The 24,573-nt window shown below is 54.3% G+C and overlaps 2 protein-coding genes across 3 annotated transcripts; both read left to right on the forward strand.

Annotated features, from left to right (window-relative positions):
• Positions 1-2,191: 2,191 nt before the first annotated feature.
• Positions 2,192-16,357, forward strand: TRIOBP (TRIO and F-actin binding protein). 2 transcript variants are annotated; one of them, XM_077783393.1, is made up of 14 exons: positions 2,192-2,353; positions 5,973-6,029; positions 6,376-6,444; positions 6,866-6,955; positions 7,801-7,910; positions 8,361-8,916; positions 9,521-9,631; positions 11,598-11,745; positions 12,246-12,357; positions 12,830-12,989; positions 13,329-13,442; positions 13,737-13,823; positions 14,689-14,846; positions 16,033-16,357. In XM_077783393.1, the coding sequence occupies exons 1-13, from the start codon at positions 2,348-2,350 to the stop codon at positions 14,842-14,844; spliced, it is 1,776 nt and encodes a 591-aa protein (XP_077639519.1). In that variant the 5' UTR covers positions 2,192-2,347; the 3' UTR covers positions 14,845-14,846; positions 16,033-16,357. The 2 variants fall into 2 exon arrangements, with proteins under 2 accessions (XP_077639519.1, XP_077639518.1); XM_077783392.1 differs by having other exon boundaries at positions 2,193-2,353; positions 15,549-16,357.
• Positions 16,358-21,736: 5,379 nt separating this feature from the next.
• H1-0 (H1.0 linker histone) lies at positions 21,737-22,663 on the forward strand. The gene has a single exon (XM_021553968.3). The coding sequence runs from the start codon at positions 21,921-21,923 to the stop codon at positions 22,497-22,499; it is 579 nt and encodes a 192-aa protein (XP_021409643.2). The 5' UTR covers positions 21,737-21,920; the 3' UTR covers positions 22,500-22,663.
• The last annotated feature ends 1,910 nt before the right edge of the window (positions 22,664-24,573 follow it).

Genomic DNA, 24,573 nt, shown 5'->3' on the forward strand with positions numbered 1-24,573 from the left:
GCAGAGCCTCCGGGAAAAGCTGACATCCTCCCAGCCTGCAAAGGGCACCTGCAGTGACTGGAAAGGCCGAGGCAAGCCCCTGCGCCCCACAAGCCCGACGCGACCACTGGAGCAGGACTGGAGGGGCCGGGGGGATGCCCACCAAGCACAGGTGTGGGAGAAGGACTGGAAGCGCCAAGAGATGCCCGTGTGCCATACAGATGTGATGCGCCAGCTGGAAAGGGACTGGAAAAACCCTGCTAGATGTCTGGATGTGGGATTACGGTCGGATGACAGCTGGAAAAGACCTGAGAGTCCAGCACAGCACCTGGATGAGGACTGGAAGGGTCCTGAGCACACACGAGATACACACAGCCCTGAGAAGCCATTGGAAACTGACTGGGGGAACAAGAGTCTTCTCATTTACCATGTGAGTAGGGCAGGAGCCAGAGGTGATGGGGACCCTGCAAGGCCTAAAACTGGCAAGCACAGGCTGGGTGGGTCCACTGGGTTGCAATTCTGTGCACCCTGATTCCCTTGGATCCTCTGCTTCTCCAGGGAAATTGTACTGCCCGCCTGGCACTGGGAGGAGGGAAGATGCTCTCTTCCCTAGCTCACGCCAGGAGATGGATGCTCAGATCTGGGAAACTGAGGTGAGGACTAAGCCCCAATGGCTTCAGCTCTTGCTTTCTCCCCTGCAGCCCCAGCTGGGTGGAAGCACCTTCCCACCACAAAGCAGCACTGGCTCCTCAGGAAGCCCGCAGCCACATTTGAATGCCAGTAAGAAGCGGAACAAGGTAGGGGCCAGGCCCTGGGAATTGTGAAGGAGGGGCAACTGCCCTTCTCTGGTAGTCACTGAGGGCAGGACCTAGGTCTCCAGCACTTGACCTGAGCAGGTCCAGCATGGTGCTGCCTCCCCATGATGTCCTGGATGCTGTGCTCATGAGCACTCCTCTTTGTCCTTCACCCATTTCTCAGGTGGGGAAACTGAGGCACAGAGCCCTTTTATAAAGCCAGAGAAGGGTAAACAGTAGACCTGGGACTAAAATCTCAGTACAGTTACTTTCCTTTGCTTTTATTATTGGCCAGTGCTGTGATGGCACCGAGGGTTTTACAGGGATGAAGCGGACTTTAGTGGTGTGAAAGAAGATACAGTGTATTGTGTTGGCATTCCTGCAAAATGGCATTACAGCAGCTATGGGGGGCTGCAGAAAGTATTCCAGGAGCCCATGTTGCTGGCAGCTGCATACAAGTTCCTGCCTCTGCCCCCCTGTGTGCACATCAGTCATCTCAGCCAGGTCATCCTCTGCTAGGACCTGCCTTTGTTCTTTACACAAGGACAAACTGCAGCCAGGAAAGAGGCTGTCAAAGGCCTCTGAAACTCGAAACGGGTGACATCCTTTCCCTCACTTCCCTGTATCAGACCAGAGAGGAGCCCAAAGCCCTGAACTCACCCTGTACAACTGGGCCAGATCGCCTCACCTGTGCCAGGTTTCTTCAGCACTGAGCTCTGGCACCTTCCCTTTGCCTTGCAGCAAGAAGCATCATCTTGGTGTGATTGCACAGTACAGCCTGGCATTTTGTGATGCACAGCCCCTCTCCCCTTTTCCTTTGGGACTCTCTCTAGCAATTCCCTTTCCTGAGGCCAGCTGGCATGGCTTTCCAGGGGCACTGGGAGCCTCCCCATGACCTCCTACCACCCCTGCCATGAACCCAGAAAGGTTTAGTTAGTTGGATAAAACCAAGCAGCCCCAGGATCCAAGGCGAGGACCCCATTGTGTGCACTGCTGAAAATCCTTGCCTTCGAAAAATCCCAGCCTGAGAGCAAACCCTGCCTGAGTAAGGGCTGGGCTCCTGGCAGTCCCTTCCCGGGGCAGCAGCGGCTGAACCCGTCCCTCCCAGGGCTTCACCTTTCCCGGGCCAGCGGGCCAGGAAAGGGACATGGCTCGACCCCAGCATCGCCCCCGTCCCGTCCCGTCCCCAACGCCCCGGGGCCACCGCCCCTTTCCGTGCGGACCGGCGGCCTCGCCCGCCCCGGCGGCTCCATTGGCTGCGGGCGGTCGGGGCGGCGGCTGCGGCTGCCATTGGCCTGCCCGGGTCCTCCCAGGAAGTTCTGGGGGGAGGAAAGAAAAGTTTTTTGAGGTGGTTTTCTTTTTTCCCCCCTCCTTTCCTTTCCTTTTCCTTTCCTTTTTTTTTTTTTCCTTAAAAAAAAAGAAAAGCAAGAGGCGCGCGGGGACGCGGGGCGGGCGGCGGAGCGGGCATGGTGGGGCCGTGGAAGCCGCCCGGGCGCTGAAGCCGCCCCGCCGCCCTGGCTGCCAGCGCCCGGCCCCGCCGCGACCCCGGCCCCGCCGGCCGCGGCGCCCCCGCCATGACGGTGAGTCGGGACCTGGGCTTCGGGGCTCGGTGGGCCGTGATCGCGGGGACTCCTCCTTCGGAGCCCGGGGGACGGTCCGGGGCTGGGAGGGGGCGGGGGACCCCAGCTGTCAGCCGCCGCCTCCGGGGGTCCCTGCGCTCCGGGGATCTCTGGAGCCGCAGCTCCCTGGCGGACTCTGGCCCCGGGATTCCAGGCTGTGGCGGCTCTTCCTTGGTTCCCTTCCCCATCACCCCCCAGAGCTCCTCGTGGCACCACCCCACCCCGATAAGCGTGAGCGTGAATCGGGCTGAGGTCAGGCCAGCTCACCGCACCTATGACCGCAGTCGGATGCCAAGTTGGTGTCCCCCCGGGCGTGGGGAGCTCCGGCTCCCTGTGGGAAGCAGATGCGGTTTGGGGCAGGGAGCATCCCACCCCTGGGGCGAACTTTGCTTGGCACAGGCGGCTGCCGGCCGCGAGCGGGGTGGTGGAGGTGACAGGCTGGGCTGTGCCCGCCGGCATTTCGCACGGGGGCGGTGGGAAGGGGAGAGCCCGTCCGCTGGCTCGTCTCATTGCACGTGTAGATTCGGGAGCTGCATGTGTGCTCCAGGCTGCGAGTGATTTTGCTTTCACCCAGCTAAGCTGGAGCGGTTTTGCTTTGTGTTTTGGCCTGGGGCCCACGCCTTATGAAGTGGGTTCCCCTTTTAGAGGAGAGGAGACATTGTGCTTTCCGGGAGGCTTGAGAGCCCCTTGCACCATCTCCCGGAGGTGGGAGGAAGCAGTGCCTCAGAACCTGCATTGCTGAGGAGCTTTTGGGGAGCAGGAGGCAGGGTGATGACAAAGGCTGGTGATGAAAGCACACACCTGACTATCCTGCTCGGACACTGAGCTTTCGCAGCCTTCTGCAGCCTCTTCTCCTCCACTTCTCCATCCTGGCGCCTCAGTACCACCCAGGAGCAATTCCTTTGCTCCCACCCTGTCCCTTTTCCTTCTTTGGTGTTTACATTCTTCGGATACTTACAGACTGTTATCACCTTCCCTGTAGCCTTTCTTCAACCAGAGCAGCCAGCTGCCTCTCCTTAACCTGCTGTTGCAAGCAAGTCTTTCCAGAAATCACCTACATCCCCAGCTACTGGAGACTCCCTCCAGTGCCTTTACCTGGCCAGCTGTGGGGCTGAACATAAAACTGATGGGTATGGATGCAGCTGGGTAAAATCACTGCCACCACCCCCCAAGCCATCCGCAGCCCCGAGCTGCAGGGCCGTGCATTTGCCGGGGGTGCATCCTGTCGCATCATTGCACCTCTGGCACCCGGATCTCTCCCAGCAGCTCGGCTTTCCTGGATGTTTCCTCCTCCCACTGCTGGGCCGTTTCCTCTGGATGAGGGATTCTATTTGAGCCCCATGCTCTTCTCTGAGCATTTTATACTGGATCAGGGAACTGGATTTGGTTGTGGGGAAGGGAAAAAAAGTGGCTTTAAGCACTTTGTGTATCAACTGAGGCCTCTACTTATGGTACTGACCCCGCTATGACGAGAATAGTTCCAAGACAATTCTGCAGAGCTGCAGCTTCATGTCTAAGGCTGGCAGGGAAAGCAGAAACCCTGTGCAGTTTGCCTGCTTGGGAAAAGCCCTCCAGGGGGATTTTCTGGCTCCAGCACTACTTTGGGGGCAGCAGTTTTGGCAGGACTCGGTGGCAGTTTTTTCAGCAGCATGCATCTTGTTAGTATTAATTATTTTGGCACCTAATGCTTTGGGGTTGTAAATCCTCAATGAGATGAGACCCAGCTGATCTGTACAACAGCCCCACTCTCTCCCTACATTGTTTTTCTGCCTCCATGGAGCCTGCCCATCTCTCTCTCTTCTGTTGAGTGCACGTGTGTCCCAGGAGGGGGGTGGTTATACTTTGATGTTTTGTCTCCTTTCCTTCCCTCTCACCACTCTGAATTCAGAGCTGGAACTTAAGTCACCAGACTGGAAGGAATAACGGGAAAAAGGGTGGAGCTGCTAAAACAGAGAAAGAATTAATTTTTGGGGTGCTTTCTCAGGGCAGCAGTGGAGCCACCACAAATCTGGGTTGATGGGAGTGCATAAATCCCCCTTGTCTCCTAGCTGCCAGCACCAGCTGCCTGTCACCTCATCAGGAGGTGAGGTTTGGGAGCCCCCCATGTCCTTTTGCTCTGGTTTCCCTCCCTTCCCAGGGAGCTCAGGACTGCCGGATGCTTCTGGCCAGGCCTGAAGCTGTAGCAGGCGGTGACCTCCCCTTGGCAGGACTCCTTGCTCCTGCTGGAACCAATAGCCAGAGCGCCAGGGTGGGCCGGCACATACTCTGCTCTTGCCGCCCCATAACCCTGGGTGTAACCCACGAGCAGCAGCTCAGAGAGATGAAAGCAGGGAAAGGCTTGGCCTGGCTATACAGCCAGGGAGCTGGGTTTGTGGGGCAGCTGTGGCTGGCCACTGGGCTTGTTCGGGGGATGTGGAGTGGCCATCGGCTGCTGAGACGCCTCCTTCTCTCCAGCTCTGTTTCAGCTGGTAGTTGTAACATGTGGGGACTGCTGGTGGCTTCCGCAGGACTGGCAGGTCTGGTGCTGGACCTCTGGGAGGTCCAGCTTTGGTACTGTCTCTTCTCCCTGCCTGGTTCAGCTGCCTGAGAAGGAGCGGGTTGGCAAACTGACTTCCATGGGAGGAGAGGCCTTGGACTGAATTCTTTGATGGTGCAACTTCCTGGGAGCCGGCAGGAGTGGGAGGATGGACCAGCTGGAGCCTGTTTGGCTGAGGGCAAAGCTAGGGAGAGAGGTTCCCCTGAGTCAGCTCTCTGGTGCTCCACCTTGGGAAGAAGATAAACTGGTTGGGATGCTGCAGCAGTGACATGAAGTTAGGAGGAGGCAAAGAGTGCATGGAAACTTCCTTGTGGCACAGGGTAATCTGGGTGAAATTCTCTTCATCCTTATCTTCTGTTGTTGTGGCTGAGCAGAGGGCAGACTCTGCCGTGGGGGGGAGCAGACAGAGCTGGGTAAGAGAAAAATTCAGAATCTCAGGGAGGTTGAATGGAGGGAGAGGGGAGAGGATCAAGCACTGACTTCATCTCTACCCTGGGGCACATTGTTTAAAGTCAACGTGTTTTCACAGCTGTTGAATTGCCTCCTGTAGGTTTTTGGTGAGAGTTGAGCTACTATGTTTTTAATAAATTATTAGTGGTGAAGTTACCAGAGGGACATAACTCTGGGGCATGGACAGCCAGGGTTGGGACAAGGCGTGTCTGGTTCATTGTAGCTTTGTCTCCATCTCTGAGGCAAGCTCCATTGGTGGTGGTGGAGCACTCCCTTCTGCCCACTCTCCTTGTCCCTGCCTCCCTCTCTCTGAATAAATACCTCTGAGGCACCTTGTGGAAACCTCTTTGTTGCATATTTTCCTTTACTTTTTTAAAACCTCTTCCCTTATCTTCTGCTTCCTCTTACAGAAATTACTACTGCTGAGAGCTATGCCCAGGTTTTTTTTTGCCATAGGGTTGCATAGCCCCATGAGTTTCCTAAAAGGCTATTCCCATTTTTGTTCTGCCATAGGGGACTCACCTTCCACCCCCTGGCATGGAAAACCCTTTTGTGGGTCACTCCAAGACAGTAATTCTCTGTTTTGTTTTTCAGCCGGATCTTCTCAATTTCAAGAAGGGATGGATGTCCATCCTGGACGAGCCCGGAGAGGTAAGCCTTAGATGAGTCTGCCTCTTCCCCTATCCCCTGCTGCTGGAGAGCCCCAGTGAGCCCACTGATTTCCTTCCTCCTTGCCTGCTGAGGTCTCTCCTTCTGGGAAACACAGTGGGAAACTCTCGGTGGAGGTGCCTCGCTTGGTGTGTGGACACAGAGGTTCATCGAGTGCCTCTCTCCCAGCTGAGGGTCACAAGGGGGATCTGGGAGGGAGGAAGGGAAGAGAAGACCAAGAGGTCATAGTGCAGAGCGTCCCTCCTTGTTCCTACACTTTCCCTGGTAACTGCCTGTCCATTTCCCTCCTGTCTTTTCCCTTCCCTCCCCCTGCCCGGTGCACCTGCAGTGGAAGAAACATTGGTTCGTGCTGACCGACTCGAGCCTGAGGTATTACCGGGACTCGAACGCAGAGGAGGTAAGCATGGCCAGCCTTTCACCAGCCCTTTCTTCCTTCCAGGCTGGGGGGAAAGGAGCACAGCTCTGGCGTGACCAGGGACAAGCAACAGCACCATGTCCTCCTGAAGGATGGCTGAGGTGCCAAGCTGCTCTTTGCTAAGGGGTGATGAAGAGGATGAAAGCAGGGTGGCAAAGCCTGGAGGGACTGTCAGTTATGGGAGGTGGGGAGAAGGGCTGGTCCTGTGGCTGGGTATGTGGGATGCTCTCCATCCATGCTGCTGGCAGCCCTTCTGTTAGAAGAGACCATGCTGTGCTGGGGAACTGAGCCTGGTTCCCAAAGAGCTGAGCCTGGCTCCCAGGGAACTGTAGGATGAAGGCAGAGGTGGCCTTTTTCAAAGCTGGCTGCACACTGATGTCCTAGCGGGTGGCTGTGCTTGCAGGCTGATGACCTTGATGGAGAAATCGACCTCCGTTCCTGCACGGATGTGACAGAGTTTGCGGTGCAGCGCAACTACGGCTTCCAGATACACGTGAGTGTCCGGCACCACGCATACGGAGCGGCAGCACCAAGGGACACGGGGTGGGAGTGCGTGCTCCCTCCCTGTGCCGAGATGCTGAGAGGCAATTCATACAGACCTCGTGCCAGCATGGTGGCCCAAGGTTGTTTTTTTGACACATGGGTGACAGTGCTCTGGGACATCAGGGCTGGCTGCCTGCAAAGGAAGGAAGGAGGAGGAGGAGGCTTTGCAGGGCTGGCTGAAGGATGTACTGGAGGCAGTCCAGCAGCCAAGCTAAATGCCAGGAGTGTCTGAGTGACATGTTGGCCAAGGCAACTTTTCCACAACTGCGGGGGGAGTAGTGAGCACTGCAGATCTCAATGTAACTTGGCTGACCATGCTCGGAGTGACAACCTGTACCCTGGATCCAGCCCCAGTACAGTTCTGTCCTTGTCTATTTGTTGTAGCAGCAGGAGGTGACTGCTAAGGCAGCATGAGAAGTGATATTTCTGTGGGTGTGCAGGGATGGGCACTTCATGGTCTGGCTTTCCCTGTGCCCTGCTGCTGTACACCAGTGCTGGCACCTGACTCTTGGCACCTGAGCAACTGCTTTGCACCACTGCATGTTTGGCCTAGTGTGCCAGCAAGGTTTTTTTTGCCTTTGCTTGGAGATGGTCCCATGAAGGATCCTCCTCAAATACCCCTCTCACCTCTCCTCTCCCACCCCTCCACCTGTCCCCAAGAGCCTGAGACAGAGGGTGGCCTTTTTAACAGTCCAGCACTGGTGTATGTGAGTGGCTGTGGGTCTCGGGGAGCAAGAGGGAGCTGCTGCACATCCACTGGGTGCTGAGAGGGCCTCTGTCACCTCCCTGTTGCAGACAAAGGATGCTGTCTTCACCCTGTCAGCAATGACCTCTGGCATCCGGCGCAACTGGATCGAGGCCCTGAGGAAGAATGTGCGCCCAGTCAGTGCTCCAGACGTCACCAAGTAAGAGCTGCCCAGTGCTACTTGTCCTTTTTCTCCCTTGCTGTCCCTCTACCCTGACTGGCAGGGGCAAGGAAGGCCCCTCTTGAAATCTCACCACTCTCAGAGCAGCCCTGCCGTCTACTCCTTCTGCAAGTGGTTTGGTTACAGCAGCCAGTGACAGGGGTTGAGAACCTGATGGCTCCCTTTCTTTTACCTGCTTTTTGCCTCACCACATAAGTTTAGACTGGTTTCTCCACCAGCATAGCTGGAGCCAGGGTGGATCCTTGCTGCCTGGTGGAGAAATCTATTTCTCTGAGGGATGGGATGCTACAGGCCCAGCTCTGCACTCAGTGTGGAGTTTTGTAAGGCTGGGCTGAGTGAGGGTCTGCGCCTAGAGCAGTTGGCTGTGCCTCTCCTGGCATTCTTTCCCACACAGTGCCTCTCTTTCACCAGTTCCTGCTCTGCTTTCAGACTCCCTGACTGTGACAAGGAGAACTTCCGTAACTGCGTTCCCCAGAAAGGCTCACTCCGGACGGAGGAGCAGCAGCGGCCAGGCTCAGGCTCCGAGGGGAACTCAAAGGGCAGTCACTGGAAGGCAGATGGGCAGCGCCATGCCTTTGACTATGTGGAGCTGTCTCCCTTGCCACAAGACCCTGGAAATCAGGGGTCCCTGCAGAGGACAAAAGGGAGCGTGAAGATCTCTGACCGAACTCCCAGGTATGAGGAGCTGGAGCGGGATCTGGCCATCCGTTCAGAGGAGAGGCGGAAATGGTTCGAGACCCCCGATGGCAGGGTCCCAAACAGCGATGGCCCAGCAGGAGACCCTTCCCGCAAGGCCGGGGAGCAGGACCTCCCCACTCCTCCGCTTTCGGAGGACCAAAGGATTCGTCTGAATGAGGAGATAGAGAAGAAGTGGCTGGAACTGGAGCACCTGCCCTTGAAGGACTTGAGGCGGGTGCCCTTGACAACACTGCTGAACCAGAGCAAGACAAGCCAGGGAGACACCAGTGAGGCGCTGAAAAAGGAGGTAGGAGCATCCCTCCTCTCTGAAATCTCTGGGATTCTGGTGGCCCCTTAATGTGGTACTTGGCTAAAGGAGGCTCTGCAGAAGAGCAAGGCAGAGGTGCAGGGAGATGCTCGTTCTTTCTGGCTCCTCAAGTGCATGGAAGCTTTTGGAACCTGGTAATGCAAGGCTAGAGGCCAGCTCTCACATACCTACAGAGGTTCCCCAGAGCATGTTTTGGTCCAGAATAATTTATTTAGTGACACTGCTTGTGTGGAATCTATGTTTCCTGGAAGTACATTTACAGTCTTTCTTTGCTGGCTATTCCCAAACCTGCAAGCACTTCACCTGCCAGCCTTCGAAAGGAACCATGCTGTGGTGGTTTCCTCCAGCATGGATCCACCTCTGAAAGCTGGGATGTCTCCTCCCTTCCTTACTGGCACTAACCAGGCTGGGGCTGGCTTTGCCTGTGTGGTCTCTTGGCAGGCTGCTGGGGAAGCAGAGGCCTCCATTGGCCATGTGTTGTCCTCCCCATCCATAGGCCCAGTGTTTGGATGTGGCACATTGGTCAGGCCATGGCACTTTTCCACCCTCGGCTGAACATCCTTCTCTGTCCTCTCTGGCACAGATCGAGTCACTGCGGGCACAGCTGGAGTCCTGCCGGGCCAGAAACGAGAGCCTTCGGGAGGCAGCAAAATCCCAGGGGGACAGCCATGTGCCCCGAGGGTACATCTCACAGGTGAGTAGAGTGCCAGACCTGGGGCTTGGGGGTCACTCCCAGTACCAAACTGGGAAATTCTGGCTCAAAGCTTATTGCCAAGCAGGTATTGCTAATCATTGGGTTGCCATGGGGACCCTAACTGGGCCCATTTGTAATCAATGTTAATTACATAAAGGCTGGTGCATGTTGCTCGGCCTTAAAGGGGCCAGGGTTATAAAGGGAGAGAAGGATAATTTGGAGAGAGGTGCAAGATCTGTGTCTTGCTTTGCATATGGGCACAATGGTGTCCTGGGCCATGGGGGTGAGCCATTCCCCAGCTCAGGAGTGGGTCAGCAGCTTCCTGCAGAGCCTCTGGTCATTCCCTGGTGGTTTGGTGCTCACCACATGTGGGTTTTGCTAACTGGGGCTCCCACGTGTCTTGTTAAAAGCAGTCAGTCAGTCAGTCCCTGGGGACAGCCTGAGCCCTGAAGGTCACTTTGACAGCACAGCCCATTTGTTTGCTGGGACAGCACGTGGGAGAGCCAGCAAAGCAGAACTTACTCATGCTTCATCCTCTCACTTCTCTTTGTTTATTTATTTTCCCCTCTCGTGGACTGATCCAAAGCAAGCAGGGTCACATCCCGCAGGGATTTCCTGTGTGGAGGCTGCCGTTTGACCATAGAGTGGGATTTTCAGGATGGGCCTTATGTGTTGGAAGATACCGGGGCAGAGGGGGTTGGCAGGGCAGGAAATTGGGGCTGGTGAAATCTGTTCCACAGGGTTGGCTGTACCTAGCACAGATAAAGAAACCCACAAGCCTTGTAGTACCCAGCCCAGACACTTAGCAGTCTCTGTGTTATTGTGATTTAATATTTACAGCTTACAGGCCTCTTTATGGTAAAAAAAAAAAGCGTAAAAGCAGTGGGAAGGAACTTCCTTATCTTCCTAATAACTTGGCTCAAAAAGCCAGCATTTCACATCTGAGGCCAAACTTGGTCTTTCTCCAAAGGATTCACTCTCTCTGTCTGCCAAGGGTTGCAGCTGGTCCATGAATAGATCAACAAATTGATTCCTCACCTTTTCCACTGTGGTTCTGTGAAGCTTCCCAGCTTCCCTCATCACAGTAGAGAGAAGTAGCCAGGGAGGGTTTGCATTCACACATGTTCCAGTGTCTTTTGTGTGAGCTTTAGTGTTCAGTGGGGAAGGAATGGGATGGCAAGGAGCTGTTGGGGGATGTACCTTCACTCTCTGCTGATGTCCTTGAGGCTCAGGCTATTAATCATCATGGCATGGTTTGTTGGTGCACAAATCCTTCCTGAGAGGCTCAGGGAGGCGCTGCCAGCATCTAGAGGGGGAGTGAAGGTGTAGTGCCAAGATGGGACCCTCTTTGCTTTGCTCTAGCTCGAGTTAATCATAGTACTCAGCATAGAAAGAGCCATCCCCTTGGTCTCAGAGCCATCGGAAAGGAGGGAGGGCTGTGTGAGGAGGATCCCTAACCACTAGGCTGTGGGTAGGGCTCTTTGGCAGTCTCCATCATGCCACAGGGTAATACAGGGTGTCACTTTTCAGAAGAGGAGGCTCAGTTTTCATTGATTCCAGGGGATGCTGCTTCATTTAAAAGGCAGATACTAAGATGCAGTTCCCACTGTTGATCTCTTCCAGCCAGGCAATGCAGCCTGGTGTAGAGTTGGAACTGTGGTGTTGGGCATGTTATTCCCAGCCTTTGGACCAAGAGGGATGTTCCTGTCTTGCTGCTTTAGTTTTAAGAGCTAGAGGAACATTCTTCCTCTATAAAGCACAAAAGGGGGGTTGCAAGATGTGTGTCACTGTAAAATGGTTATGTCCAGTGATTCAAGTGCTACCTCACTTTCAGAAGGAAGAGACCCTCCTGGGAAGTAGTCTCACTTCTTTAAAAATGTCCCTGGACTTGCAGCCAGGTGTCTGTCCTGGCCCAAGCCCTTCCTCCTTCTGTCCTGGTCTCTCACACCTTTGTTCCTCACAACAGGAGGCCTGTGAGCGCAGCCTGGCTGAGATGGAGTCATCCCACCAGCAAGTGATGGAGGAGCTGCAGAGGCACCACCAGCGGGAGCTGGAGCGGCTGCGGCAGGAGAAGGAGCGGCTCCTGGCAGAGGAGGCAGCGGCAACAGCAGCAGGTAGGAGCAAACACCAAGCTGTGCCCCTGCTCGGCTGGCTCCCTCCTGCCTCCCCCCAAATGTCTCTTGCCAGAAGCCAGTCATGCCAGTCAACTGGAGCCACACTGTTCACTATACTGGTGTGAGGCTGGCACTCCTTGGAGCACGAGCTTTGGTGCTTCTTGCTCCTGTGGCGCTGGTGGAGATGGGGTGGTAAAGATACTGAAGGAAATGCGGTCATGCCTCTGGATGGGTGGGAGGAGACCAGCACATTATTGTAGGCGGGTAAGGCAGAAGTGGTAGAGAGCTCCCACAGTGCCCTGTGTTAGTCCCCTTGGCAGGATGATAATCCTGGAGTGTGGAGTCAGTGGGGGATACCCTGAGGGAAGAAGGGGAGGAGGGGGAATCTGTAGCGAGAGATCTGGGAAGCTGCAGTGGCAAGAGCTTAGTCAGTTCTCAGGTGTGTTTTCCATGAGGCAGGCACAGCCTGATCCCCCATTTCTCACTGTCCCCCTCTGCAGCCATTGAGGCACTGAAGAAAGCCCACCGGGAGGAAATGAATAAGGAGCTAGGCAGGACACGGAGCTTCCAGCAATGCAGCTCACTCCCAGAAGCCCTCCAGAAGCAGCACCAGTAAGAAAGCATCTCTCTCACTCCCCTTGTCTGATGATGCTGCCTTGTGCCACTGTCACCACACTCCATCTGCAGCTCTAGCCCTGAGCTTATCCTCCTGCCACTTCCCCAGCTCCTTCCTCAAGGCTAGTGAGTGCCCAGTATGCTCCCAGGGCTGCTGCAGCTGTAGGGCAGTGAGGTTTCTCCTCTGCTTGGCTCTCTTCCCTATAGCACCTCCCTCATACCTATAGCTATTTCCCCTCTATTTTCTTCATGGAAAGCTCCTGCATTTCTTCTGCATGGCTTGGAGCTCCAAGAAGCACCACGCTCATGTGCAGGAGTGTGGGAACTGAAGCTCGGGTTCACAGGGAACATTGTCTTGTGCTAATGACTGATACGGCCAGAGGCTGGCCATGGCAAGGGGAAGGCAGTGCCAGGGGCCGGGAGCTGGCAAGGGTTTTGGGGCAGTGATGAGCTGGTGCCTCTTTGGCAGGTTGGACGTGGAATCGCTGAAGCGGGAGCTGCAGGTGCTTTCTGAACAGTATTCCCAAAAGTGCCTGGAAATCGAGGAGCTCACCCAGAAGGCAGAAGAGCGGGAGCAGATATTGGAGCACTGTCAGCGGGAGGGGAAGGACCTCCTCCAGAAAAATCAGGCAAGAGAAGGGCTTTCCTGCCAGCAGAGAGGAGCATTGGAGCATGTTTCTCCTTCACACAGCACAACCCCTCCATTAAAACTCTCCTATTTGTTCATATCTCTTCCCTTCTGAGATTCTATCATCAGAAAGAAAAAGGTTAAGAGTTAGAGGCTGTCTAACTGTGACATTAAATATGGCGAGTGTATTCTGCAGGATGTAGGTGCTGCCATTGCCTGTAGACAGGGGGTTATAACATGGTCTCTAAGCTGAACAGGGTCTGCCATGGAGATGGAATGGTCAGAACAGTAAGAAATCCTATGCCATGGCTACTCTGACGTCTTTTGTCTTTGCCTGCAGGAGCTGCAGACCCGCCTCTCGGATGAGATTGGGAAGCTGCGAAGCTTTATTTCATCACGGGGCTCTGGGGACCGCGCTTCGCACAACAACGAGCGGAGTTCCTGCGAGCTGGAGGTACGGGGTCCCCCTGGCTGCCCCGTGGCCTCCATCCCCACCTGTCCCAGGGGTCTTCTTTTCTTGATGGCTTTGGCTTGGAGCAAGTGGGAGGGGGTGACAATGGAGTGGTTCAGGAAGCAGACCGCAAGGCTGCCTCCTCTGCTCTCTCGGGCTGCTTGCGCCGTTTCCTGCCCCAGCCCTTCTGTCCCTTCCTTCCTTTTCCACCGCTGCACTTGCGCCAGGGCCTGCCGGCCTTTCCGAGGCGGTGGCTCCTGAGTCACCTCTGGTTCCTCTCCCCCTTCTCTGGCCCAGGTGCTGCTCCGGGTGAAGGAGAATGAGCTCCAGTACGTAAAGAAGGAGGTGCAGTGCCTCCGGGAGGAGCTGCAGATGATGCAAAAGGTTGGTGTTTTCTGAGAGCAATTGGGAAAGAGCAGGAGAGGGAAGGCAGGGAAGCATCAGGGCTGCATATCAGCAGGGTTTGGGTGAGTTTGATGGGATGCTTGAGACAAACCCTCTTGTTACCTGTGCTGCTCGTCCTTGCTGACTGCAGAGCACAGAGCAGCTCCAGCAGCACAGACTGGCATAGGCTGACCTTGTACAAAGGAGGAGTCACAGAGCTTCTGATTTCCCCAGATGTATGCACACATAAGCATGGACAAGACTGCAGGCTACCTTCTGCAAGTGGGAAACCTAGATGAAGGCTGCCTGGCATTCTGCTTCCCCTAGTTGTCTCCTCTCTGAGTGGATGAGTTTCCTTGGGCACCGTTTCCGGGTGTGCTGCTCCCTCCACTGGCAGCAGCTCCTTCAGAGGAATTTTCAAAGGCCACTGCCAGCCTGAAAGAGGCTTTGGAGTTCAGTGGTGCTCCAGGAGTTTATAACTTACATAACTTTTTGGCCATATAAGCAGCTGCACCCAGCTCTCTCAGTGGCCTGCATTCCTGGTGGGATTATTATTTCCCATATGTCTGCCCCGCATCCACGCAAGCCGTGTTAAAGCCCACATCACCTCCTCAACCTGATGCTGCACATCCCTGCTGCTGTGGAACCAGTGTCGCTGCATTCTTCTCAGGCCTGGTGTTTGCAAAGTGACACCTCCATGCTCCTCTTCTGAGTGGTTTCTGCCTGGCCCAGATTGGGATGGGCTTTAAACTCAAGGCTAGCTCTCCCCTCCTCACCTGCTGGCTCTTCTGCTGGGCTCACCTTGCTGCCACCCTCCCTAAAATCAGCCCTGCAAGCTGCCTGACCCCTCTCCCTCCCCTGGCAGGACAAGAGATTTGCCTCAGGGAAATACCAAGATGTCTATGCAGAGCTGAATCACATTAAGGTGCGCTCGGAGCGAGAGATCGAGCAGCTGAAGGAGCACCTGCGCCTGGCCATGGCGGCTCTGCAGGAGAAGGAGTCGCTGTGCAACAGCAAGTAATGGTGAGCCTGGGGATGCTGGGACGTCCCCTGCAGGTGCAGGTGACTGAGACTGGCTGCTGCAGGGGTGTGGAAGCTGCCAGTTTCTCCTACTCCAATCAGTTTTGAAACTTTGGGCTTAACTCATCCTTCTCTGCTTATGGCATCCTCTTGGCATTGCTGGTCCTCCTGTTGTGCCTGATGTTCTCCCGAGGGCTCCAGCCCCCTTTTCATGGTGCTCTTGATGCAGCCAGCACCGATCACTCCTGAACGAGGCTGCCTGTGGTAGCCAAATATTGGCCTTTGCCCCATGGCTTGGGTGTTACTGTGGGTAGTTACACATTCCCTGTGTTTGTTTCTGCTGCCTTCACCTTTGAAGTGGTTTCCCTATCGCAGCAAGATAATTTTAGATCTACATCAAAACAGACCCAACTACACCCAGCCCTTCCCCCACGCTCACTTGCAGGCATCTCTGCCACAGATGGGGAGGAGCAAGGTGGCAGGAATGAGGGCATCCTGATGTCCAGAGTGCTTCTGCTTCTTGTATTGGGCTTGCTTGCTTGTATTGGGCTCACCACCCTGCTCCACCAGTGCTTGCTGATGGGTGTTGAGATGAGTGGGTCTGTAGCAGGGCACCAGACAGCCACCTCCCAGGGAGCTGAAGGGATGGCATTTCTGTGCTCACTGGAATCTTTCTAAACCATGTCCGGTTTTCTCTCTCTCTAGGTCTGCTCTACATTTGTTATCTGTTCTTGTTTTGTATTTGCTCCATTCCTCACTTGTGGGGAGAGGGAGGTTGAATCCCTATCCATTGCCACCTTGGTGAGGAATCCCACATCCCCCCCCAACCTCCTCACGCCCCTTCCAAAGCTTTTTTGATGAACCCTTTTTGCCTGCATACCTGAGCACGTTGTTTGGACTGGCTCCTTACATGCACCTTCCTCAGGATTTTATATGTGAAAATTATATTTTATAGAGGAATTTTTTTCCCTGTGGAAAGGAGGGGAAGAGGAGGAGGAAAACTTTTACTACATCACCCGCATTTTTCTAACCTGAAAAAGAGAACCCAGTTTTTCCCCCTTTCCTAGCTCCGTTTCTCCTGGCCACACACAGCCACCTTTGGCACATATTCCCTCTCTTCCAAATGTCTCCACGGTCCCCCTGGGATGTACGGCAAGGACCATGCTCCCCCTCCCCGTGCTGCCCCCAGGGACCTGCGGAGAAGACACACAAGCCATAGGAGGGAGCCGCTGGAGCTATCTGCCATGATGTGCTTGCCTGAGACGGTTGAAAGAGGACACCTTGGCAAGAGTCCACATGATCAAGCTCTCTCTCCGTGACTGCCCTTTTGGCTCCTGCAAGAACCTGCATTGGCAGGAGCCCAGAGCCACAGGGCTTCACCTTTCTGGGGAAGAGGAGCTGTGAGGCTGCTACTGCACCCGCCCGAGCCAACCTCCCCAAGGTGACTGCTGCTGCTGCTCCGCTGTGCCCTTCAACTTTAACTTAATAAAATCTTCCCCTTTCGCTGAGGAAAATGTGTTCCTTGAGCCATGTGGCCCTAATCCAGTGGTGAAGGGGTGAGGGTGTGTGGGGTGTGTGTGTGAGATTTTTTTAGGTTTTGGTATATACTGACCAGATGCTTCCTTTCTTCAGGATTTGATGAGGGAAAGCAACAGGAGCACCCCTGACCAGAGAGTGAAAGGAGCCTTGCAGTAGCCCAGCAAGTTTGCCCCACCTTCATGTTTGAGGGGAAAAATAATCTGCTTCACTGCACTGCTCCCAAAATTCCATGTGGACCCTGAGCCTCACAGAGGAAGAGCTGAGCCTGGGCTGCATTAGTAAATCCAGTATTGGAAGGGTACATGGCACTGCAAATTGCTGGTAGAGTAAACAGTATATAGAGATACTAGGGAAATGACAGAGATCATAAATGCTTTCCTCCTCCTGTTTTTTGTGTGAAGCATGTTGCTTTTATGTCAGGATGGAGGACCTGGTGGTGACTACTACTCATTCAGCCCCATCCTGATATAAATAGGAGCTGTTGTTTTACAGAGAAGAGATCTGATTGTGGTCACATGCTAGGGCTGGAGGCAGCATCTGAAGAAGGAAAGACAAAGGGGTCAAGGAGGATTTTTGGATGGAAGTGACAGATGTGTTGGCTGAGAGACTGGAGTACTGGAGACTTGGGGAGGGAGTGTAAGAATACAGTGGCAGCTGAAATGAGGGGTATTAGGGAGGCACTCTTTTGATCTTTTGCCATGGTATTGGCATTCTCTAGGGCAAGAGGGTGCAGGTCTGCCCTTCCCTTGCAAAGGGCTGCAGGGACTACTTTCCCTAGGAAAGGCAGATCACTTTGTTAGTCACAAATTCTGGTAAAATTGGGTTGCAGATTTTAGTCACATGCACAAGGCCCTTGGGCAACCCAGTGGATGGTGCAAGAGTCCAAGCAATGAGCTCAGCTCCCTACTATGCCTGTCAAGCACCAGGGCTTGCTGTTAATGCTTTTTGACGTTCTGCCTCTGGTCTAGAAACCCTTCTTTCCCTGTGCTGCCCAAGGTCCAGGCTTTTCCCTCTGCCTCCCAGCAGGACGTGACTGTTGCCATTGAGTTTAGAAAGGGGCAAGAATTTGGCATGTGGGGATTTGCCCATGGGCTGGCAAGAGGTGAAAGAACAGTTCAGGGCAGGTGTTTTCAGGCTGTAGAACTTGGAATTGCCATGGGAATTTAGAGGAGCCAAAAGAGGAGGAGAAAAAAGGGTTCAGGACAGAGTGTTGCGGACCATGTGTGTTTTTTTAGAAAAAACAACCACTCAAACAGCAGTCTGTGTAGTTGTACCTACTCCCAAAGGGGGGAACTCCTAAAGTGGGGCACTGGGGGCAAGCGGAGGGTAAGCGAGGGATGAACTGCACACTGCTCTTTGCACAGTGCTCATCCATCCCTTCCCAGAAGAGTTTGGTATCTTGTGTTTGGGTTGGTTTGTTGGGTGGTGTGTTGTTTTTTTCTGCCTTTCAGACGAGGGCTGCTCAGCCCGATAAGTGTGTGGCGTAAGCACAGGCGAAATGTGTGTGCCCCTGACATGTGGTGGAGCTGCCCCTCCTTGAGGCTCTGTGGCTGCAGATCAGCCCCAGGCAGGGTAGAGTCATCCCCTCATCCAGGGGCCATGGGGGACGCGCCTCCAAAATTGGCACAGCGTTAATCAGGCAGAGCCTGTGTCGCCTGCCTCGAGGTGATATGGTCACCCCGTCGTCTCCACATCCTTATCTCCTGGGAGCAGGGAACCTGGGCAGGGGAAGAGTGGCCAGGAGAGGAGATGACCAAAATGCCCATGGGTGACAGGCATGATGGCTGGCAGAGTCCAAAAAAACATCCCAAAGCGATGGTTGTATCCCATCCACTTGCTTGCAGCTGGATTGTGGCTGTGAGAAACATCCCAGCCTCAAGCACTGGGAAAACCCACAGCTCTACAGCACCATGGTTGTATGGGAGCCAGCACCCCAGCTCACATAAGGAGCTCACTCTTAAAAAGCAGCCCATCAATCTTTTAAAACAGTGGTAATCAGTCCAGCAGTCAGGGGTACTCTGCCATTTATTTGTATCCTTCAAGCCTGCTCTGCCCCTAGCAATGGCCAGGCTGAGTGGCTTCCTGCTGGGCTGACCACACTGCATTGCACACTGGGGACTCAGAGCTGAAACTCTTAGGAACACAGCTGGAACTTCAGCTAGTTTTTGTGTTTTGCTCTTAAAAAAGCACAGAAGCACTTGGATCCGAGTACCACCAAGACCAAGTCCCACTGCTGAGGATTTTGAGTCTCCCTGAAATGGAAACTGGGTAAAATGAAATGTTATCTCTGACATTAATTGCCAGAAGTACCCTGGTGCTCTCAAAGGCCTATGAGCAGCTGCCCTGCCCCTATAAGGCAGGGGCTATTACCCGATGGATCCGCAGTGGACACGATTTGACCTTTTAAGACAAAATCTGCAGCTGGAAATGTGCAAATCCCCATGGGGTCTGGTTGAACTCAGTGCAGACAGGGAGGAGAAGGTAAACAGGATTACAGAGAGGATTCTTCTTCCAGGCTGTGTCCGCTGGGGTTTGTTGGAGATGTGGGATTTCCCAATCTCTGCAGAATAATGCCAGAAAGGGAAGGCTCAGAAGGCTTGGAGTGGTTGGATAGCAATTCCTGAGGAGAAAAGTGGGTGCAGGGGGTAACCCACCCAATCCTGGGCATGGTGGCAAGTTCCTGTGACCAAAAATACAGGCATGAACCCAAGATGGCCATGGTGGCACATGTGCCTATGGGAAAAACTCTTCCTTCTGGATGTCCCCTGTGTTGCCTGCAGTGAGGTGCCAAAAGCACTGGACCCACTTCCCAGAGGCATCAGGGCTTGCACTGCTTGACAGCATCTGCCTTCTACCTCCAGGCCTGACATCCTGCCAAGGACTGGAAAACTCTGTCATCCTCTCAGTCCTTACCAGTTCATGTTACAGATGCATTGTCAAAACAGTGCAAGGCTCAATGGGTGCATTCCAGTATCAGCTGGGGTGCTTGGGGGTTTGCCATGACCAGGTTACCCCCCATGTGCAAAGCCAGCAGCAGCTTGATGAGCTGTGACCACCTGTGTGCCTTCCCTCCAGTGAGTTGCTTGGGGCCACGGGATCTTCCCCTTAGTTTCACTGACTAAAAATTAGGGATCTAGTCTGCATGAAAGGGCCAGAACCTCCACACACAGGGGAGAGCATGTTTGTTTGCCAGCAGCGGCACCCGCCGGAGGAGGATGAGCAGCCCGGATCAGCAGCAGGAGCTGCCCAGGTGAACGAGTGAGATTAGACCCCTAAGGTGGTTAAAGTTAGGTGAAGCATCTGTGTGTCCCTCCCTGCCGCCTCTCCCCCCGCTGCCTTTGCCTCCCCACATCCCTGCGCTGGATTGATAACCGCTGCCTGGGTGTTAGGGCTGGAGGCTCCACAGGCAGCCCGTGGTGCCAATTCCTAAACCCCTCCTAAACTTCCTCGTCTCCCCTCAGAGCCTGGTGCACGGGCAAGCCACGCACGACGGTTACAAACTTGAGTGCAAATAAAAACAGATGGTGCCTTATCTGCCCGCCTGGCTTTGCCTACGTGCCGGCAGCCAGCACCGGCCGTTTATTCCCAGATAGGAAAAATGAGAGGTCCCCCAGCCGGTCAAAGCCTTGCACAGAGGCCACCAGAGCTCCATATGGGATGGAAAGCCATTTATTTATTAGGTCTTAAACTAAAGCAAACCCCAAGGGAGGCAGGAGGGTGGTTATTCCTCTCCACAATTAGAAGCAATTTGCTCCTAATTAAACAAAAAGGTTTGCAGGTGCCGAGAGCCTTTCCCACTCCCCAAATGGAATAGAGCATGTGAAGAAAGTCCATCAGGGAGGAAGGCTCAAGGAGATGCACTTGGTCCTTCCATCTGTGGGAAAGCATCAGGGGTCTGAGTGTCTTATTCCAGGCCAGGTCTTCACATCAAAGATTCCTATTTCTATTTAAATGTAGTGATGGGGCAAGGGGGAATGGCTCTAAACTGAAAGAGGGCAAGTTTAGATTAGATATTAGGAAGAAATTCTTTATTGTGAGTGTGATGAGGCACTGAAACAGGTTGCCCAGAGAAGTTGTGGATGCCTGACAGTGTTTAAAGCCAGGCTTAATGGGGCTCTGAGCACGTTGGTCTAGTGGAAGGTGTCTTTGCCCATGGCAGGGAAATTGGAACTGGATGATCTTTAAGGTCCCTTCCAGCCCAAACAACCCTATGATTCTATTATCTCAATTTCTACTATTGCTATTTTTATTATTTCAATTTCTGTATTTATATTTGTATTTATGTATCTATATTGATATTTTATTGATGTATACTTCTGTGTGTCCCTGGCTGGTGGTTTTCATGGCCCTGGACACCCAGGGAACTCAGAAGTTATTGAGAGGTGCTTCACTGTGTATTTTAATGGTAAACTGAAGCACTGGGAGGTTTGGTTCACCTCTGAGCCCCACGTGGCATGTTGGCGGGCACCAGGTGGCTGCGCCCATGTGTTTTTAAAAAATAAGGGGAAAACATCATCTAAATCCTACAGGCAAGATGATGATAGTGGCTATATTTAATCTCCCAGGAACAGCCGACCGCTCACCCAGCAGGGAAAGGATGGCTGATTGCCACTATGTCCCTACTCTGTCCGCATGCTGAGAGTTGTGTGTGTCTCCCAAAACAAGGGGGTAGCCTGTTATTTGTGACCCCTCATCACCCACATGCAAGGGCTGAGATGGTGTTCCTAAAGCACCTGGTGGAGAGCAAAGGGGCAGAAGAGGGAATAGTGGCACTTGGCCATGGGGTATTGCTGCTGGGCTGACTTGTGCCCAGTGCTTCCCGTTTTCTCCTTGGTGCCATGCCCAGTGTCATCTCTAGTGTTCCTTCTTACCCCCTTAATATTTTCCAGAGTGTCTTTCCTTGTCCCCTGATATTCCTCCAGCATGTTTGCTTGTGTTGCCCCTAAATGTCCCTCCCTAACCCTGTGTCTTCCCTAAGTGTCCCTCTGCATCTCTTGTTGCTCTGAATATCCCTGACATGCATGTCCCTGTCTTACCAGCGTCCCCAGTGTCCTTCTTTGTCCCTACACAATATCCTTCCAAATGCACCTTGTACCTAAGCTGCCCCACTAAATGTCCCTTACAAGTCCTCGCTCTTGACTGTCCCCCGCTGATCCCGCCAGTGTCCCTCCTTGTCCCCACCACGTATTGCCCCAAATGCTCTTATTCCGCAGTGTCCCCCGCACTGTCCCTGCCTGTGGCTCCGGGTGGGTCGGGTCAGGGCGTGGCAGGGGACACGCGGGGACACGGGCGGCGGGTGGCGCGGGGCAGTCCTCCCCGCGGTCCGCGCCGCGGCTTTAAAGGGAGCCCGCGGCGGGCGCGGCCGCAGAGGCACCGGCGGGGGCACCGGCGGCGGAGCGGCGCCGGCTCTGCTGCGGCTTCAGCCACCCACCGCTCCCTTCCAGCCTCTCCCCGCCCAGGGGCGGGGGTCCCAGGCCGGGCGGGCCACGCTGCCAGCAGTGAGGGCATAGCAGGGCATCGCGGGACGAAGCACTCGCCATGAGCGACAGCCCGATCCCACTGCCACCGGCTTCGGCCACCAAGCCCAAGCGGGCCCGGTCAGCGCGGCGGCCGGCAGCCCACCCCGCGTACTCGGACATGATCACGGCAGCCATCCGGGCCGACAAGAGCCGCGGCGGCGCATCCCGGCAGTCCATCCAGAAGTACGTGAAGAGCAACTACAAGGTGGGCCAGAATGCCGACGTCCAGATCAGGCTGGCCATCCGGCGCCTGCTGGCCACTGGAGTCCTCAAGCAGACCAAAGGAGTTGGTGCCTCCGGCTCTTTCCGCCTAGCCAAGGCCAGCAAGGCGAAGAGGTCTCCTTCCAGGAAGAGGAAGAAGGCAGCCAGGAGATCCACTTCGCCTCGGAAGCCGGCTAGGTCCAGGAAAGCCAGGTCCCCAGCCAAGAAGCCCAAATCTGCCGCCAGGAAGGCCAGGAAGAAGTCGAGGAGTCCGAAGAAAGCCAAGAAGCCAAGGACTGTTAAAGCCAAGTCCCTGAAGGCATCAAAACCCAAGAAGGCAAGGCGGTCGAAATCCAGAGCCAAGTCCGGTGCCCGGAAGTCGCCCAAGAAGAAGTGAGAAGTCTAGAGGCACTTCGGCACTCTCCCCGTTGGTTCTGTAAATAGCTGTTGCCTTTGTTTTTACTCCTTTCTACTGCATTTTATAAAGAATTGCTCTATTCGTGAATTGAAATAGCTGAAACAAGGCAGTTGATGAATGAAAAAAAAAACAATTTTAAAGTGTTACTGGTCTGGGTTTTTATTCTGATATCTCAGAAATTTCTTGCATGTGTGTCTGTTGGTTTTATTAATGCTGGACTGCTTGTTGTGTGTTGAGAGTGATGGTGACCCTGTGTGCCTGTTGGAGTCATGCAGGATTTCAGTTCCTGGTCCTGCCTCAACTCCTGGGGGGTTTATTTGTTTGCTGGGGCCAGGCAAAGACATTGGTGGGGAAGCCGGAACATATGGCTGTGAAAGCTGGCCTTCCTTGGAGGAGGAAGAGGGGTCCCTGTTCCCTATCCAGTGCTGCAGATCCCCACTGTGGGGATGAGGTGAGGAATGTTGGGCTGCTGGGTGTGAGGTCGAGCTGGTGCTGGAGACAACCAGGGCTGCCCACCTGCCTATGGAGCTGCCTCAGCACAGCTGGATGGTGGCAGGGACTTTTGGGGCAAGGATGGGACAGAGGAGATGGAGTGCAGCCAGAGTCTGTCCACCTGGGCTTGCAAGGAGTTGAAGGTGTCCATGGAGTGGGAAGTGGGATCACTGTGGGGAGAAAGGACAGATACAGCCATATGCATCTTTGCTCCCCAGGGAGGAACATCCTGAGGTAGTGGACAGCTCTATGGGTAGGATGTGGTGGGCAGGGTGAGGCAGAACTGCTGGGCTCAGTCCTGCTGCGACAGGAGGGCTCTGGCTTTGTGCCCAGTGGGGCTGGCACAACTCCAGGGCCTGCCTGTCCCCTGCCAGAGCCCCTCCCTGGGCTGGGCTGGGTGATCCTGAAGCCAGGGCTGGCAGGGAGCCTGTGGGCTGACCTCACTGCTCAGCAGGGTCTGAGCCTCAGGCAGGAGCTGCCTAATCCCTCTTGGCTAGAGACAGATAAACTTCTTGATAATCAGGATCCCCAACCACCTGAGCCGTGAGCTCCAAAATCCCAGGGGCTCTGGATGCCCAGGGTCCTTGGACTTTTTGTGTCTAACTCTCAAAAGGCCAGGATCTTCACCCTCTCATGATGGCTCCCAAATCCTTCAGCCTATTCTTCCTAAATTGCTTGGGCAAATGGTGCCTGAGTCCTTTAGCCATTAAGGATTCCAAATTCAGTACTTCAGGACACTGAAATCCTTGGCCTGGATGCACCTAATCCCTATGGGCTCTTGTTCGTAAGACCCTTAGATCAAAGGCAACCAGAACACCTAGACTGAAGACCCTGAACCTTTCAAGAGCCTGGTACCTAATTCCCCTGGAATGAGTGGTCTAAACCACTCTGGCCACAGAATTCCCTAGTTAGTTGTAGTAGAGGAAAGAGATACCTAATCCAGAAAGAACAGGCTGCCCAGAGAAGTTATGAATGCCCTATCCCTAAAAATACTCCAGCCGAGTTTTGATGGGGCTCTGAGCAACTTGGTCTAGTGGAAGGTCTTCCAGCCCATGGCACGAGCTTGGAATTTGATGATTTTTAAGGTTCCTTTGAACCCAAACAATTCTATCATTCTATGACCCTTTGTGTCTAAAGCCACTGAGCCTGTAGTTTACAAAGACATTTGGCCAGAGGCGCTCAAATCCTCTGGGTATTCTAATTTTCACCTGGGAAATCCTAAACCTCTCTGTCCAATGGATTGTTGGTCACCTCAGCCTGATACACACACATGCCACAGACCCGTGGCTCATTACCCCTAGCGGTGGACACCCATAAACCACCTATGTGCAAGGATCCAAGTCACCTGTGCTGAAGGCAGAGTCACCTAATGCTCCTGGGCTTGTCAATCCTTGAGGTCCATGATGCCCTATTGCTATGAAATCCCTCAGACCATACTACATGATCCCATTACAGTTCCTAAATCTCATAGATGGCGTTCCCCCAAAATCCCTCAGACTCCGGGCATCACATATCTGGCTCTGGGGTGCCTAAACTCCTTGGGACAGATCCTCTCCTCCAA

Source organism: Lonchura striata, chromosome 5 (genome assembly GCF_046129695.1).
Source record: "Lonchura striata isolate bLonStr1 chromosome 5, bLonStr1.mat, whole genome shotgun sequence".
Lineage (NCBI taxonomy): Eukaryota > Metazoa > Chordata > Aves > Passeriformes > Estrildidae > Lonchura > Lonchura striata.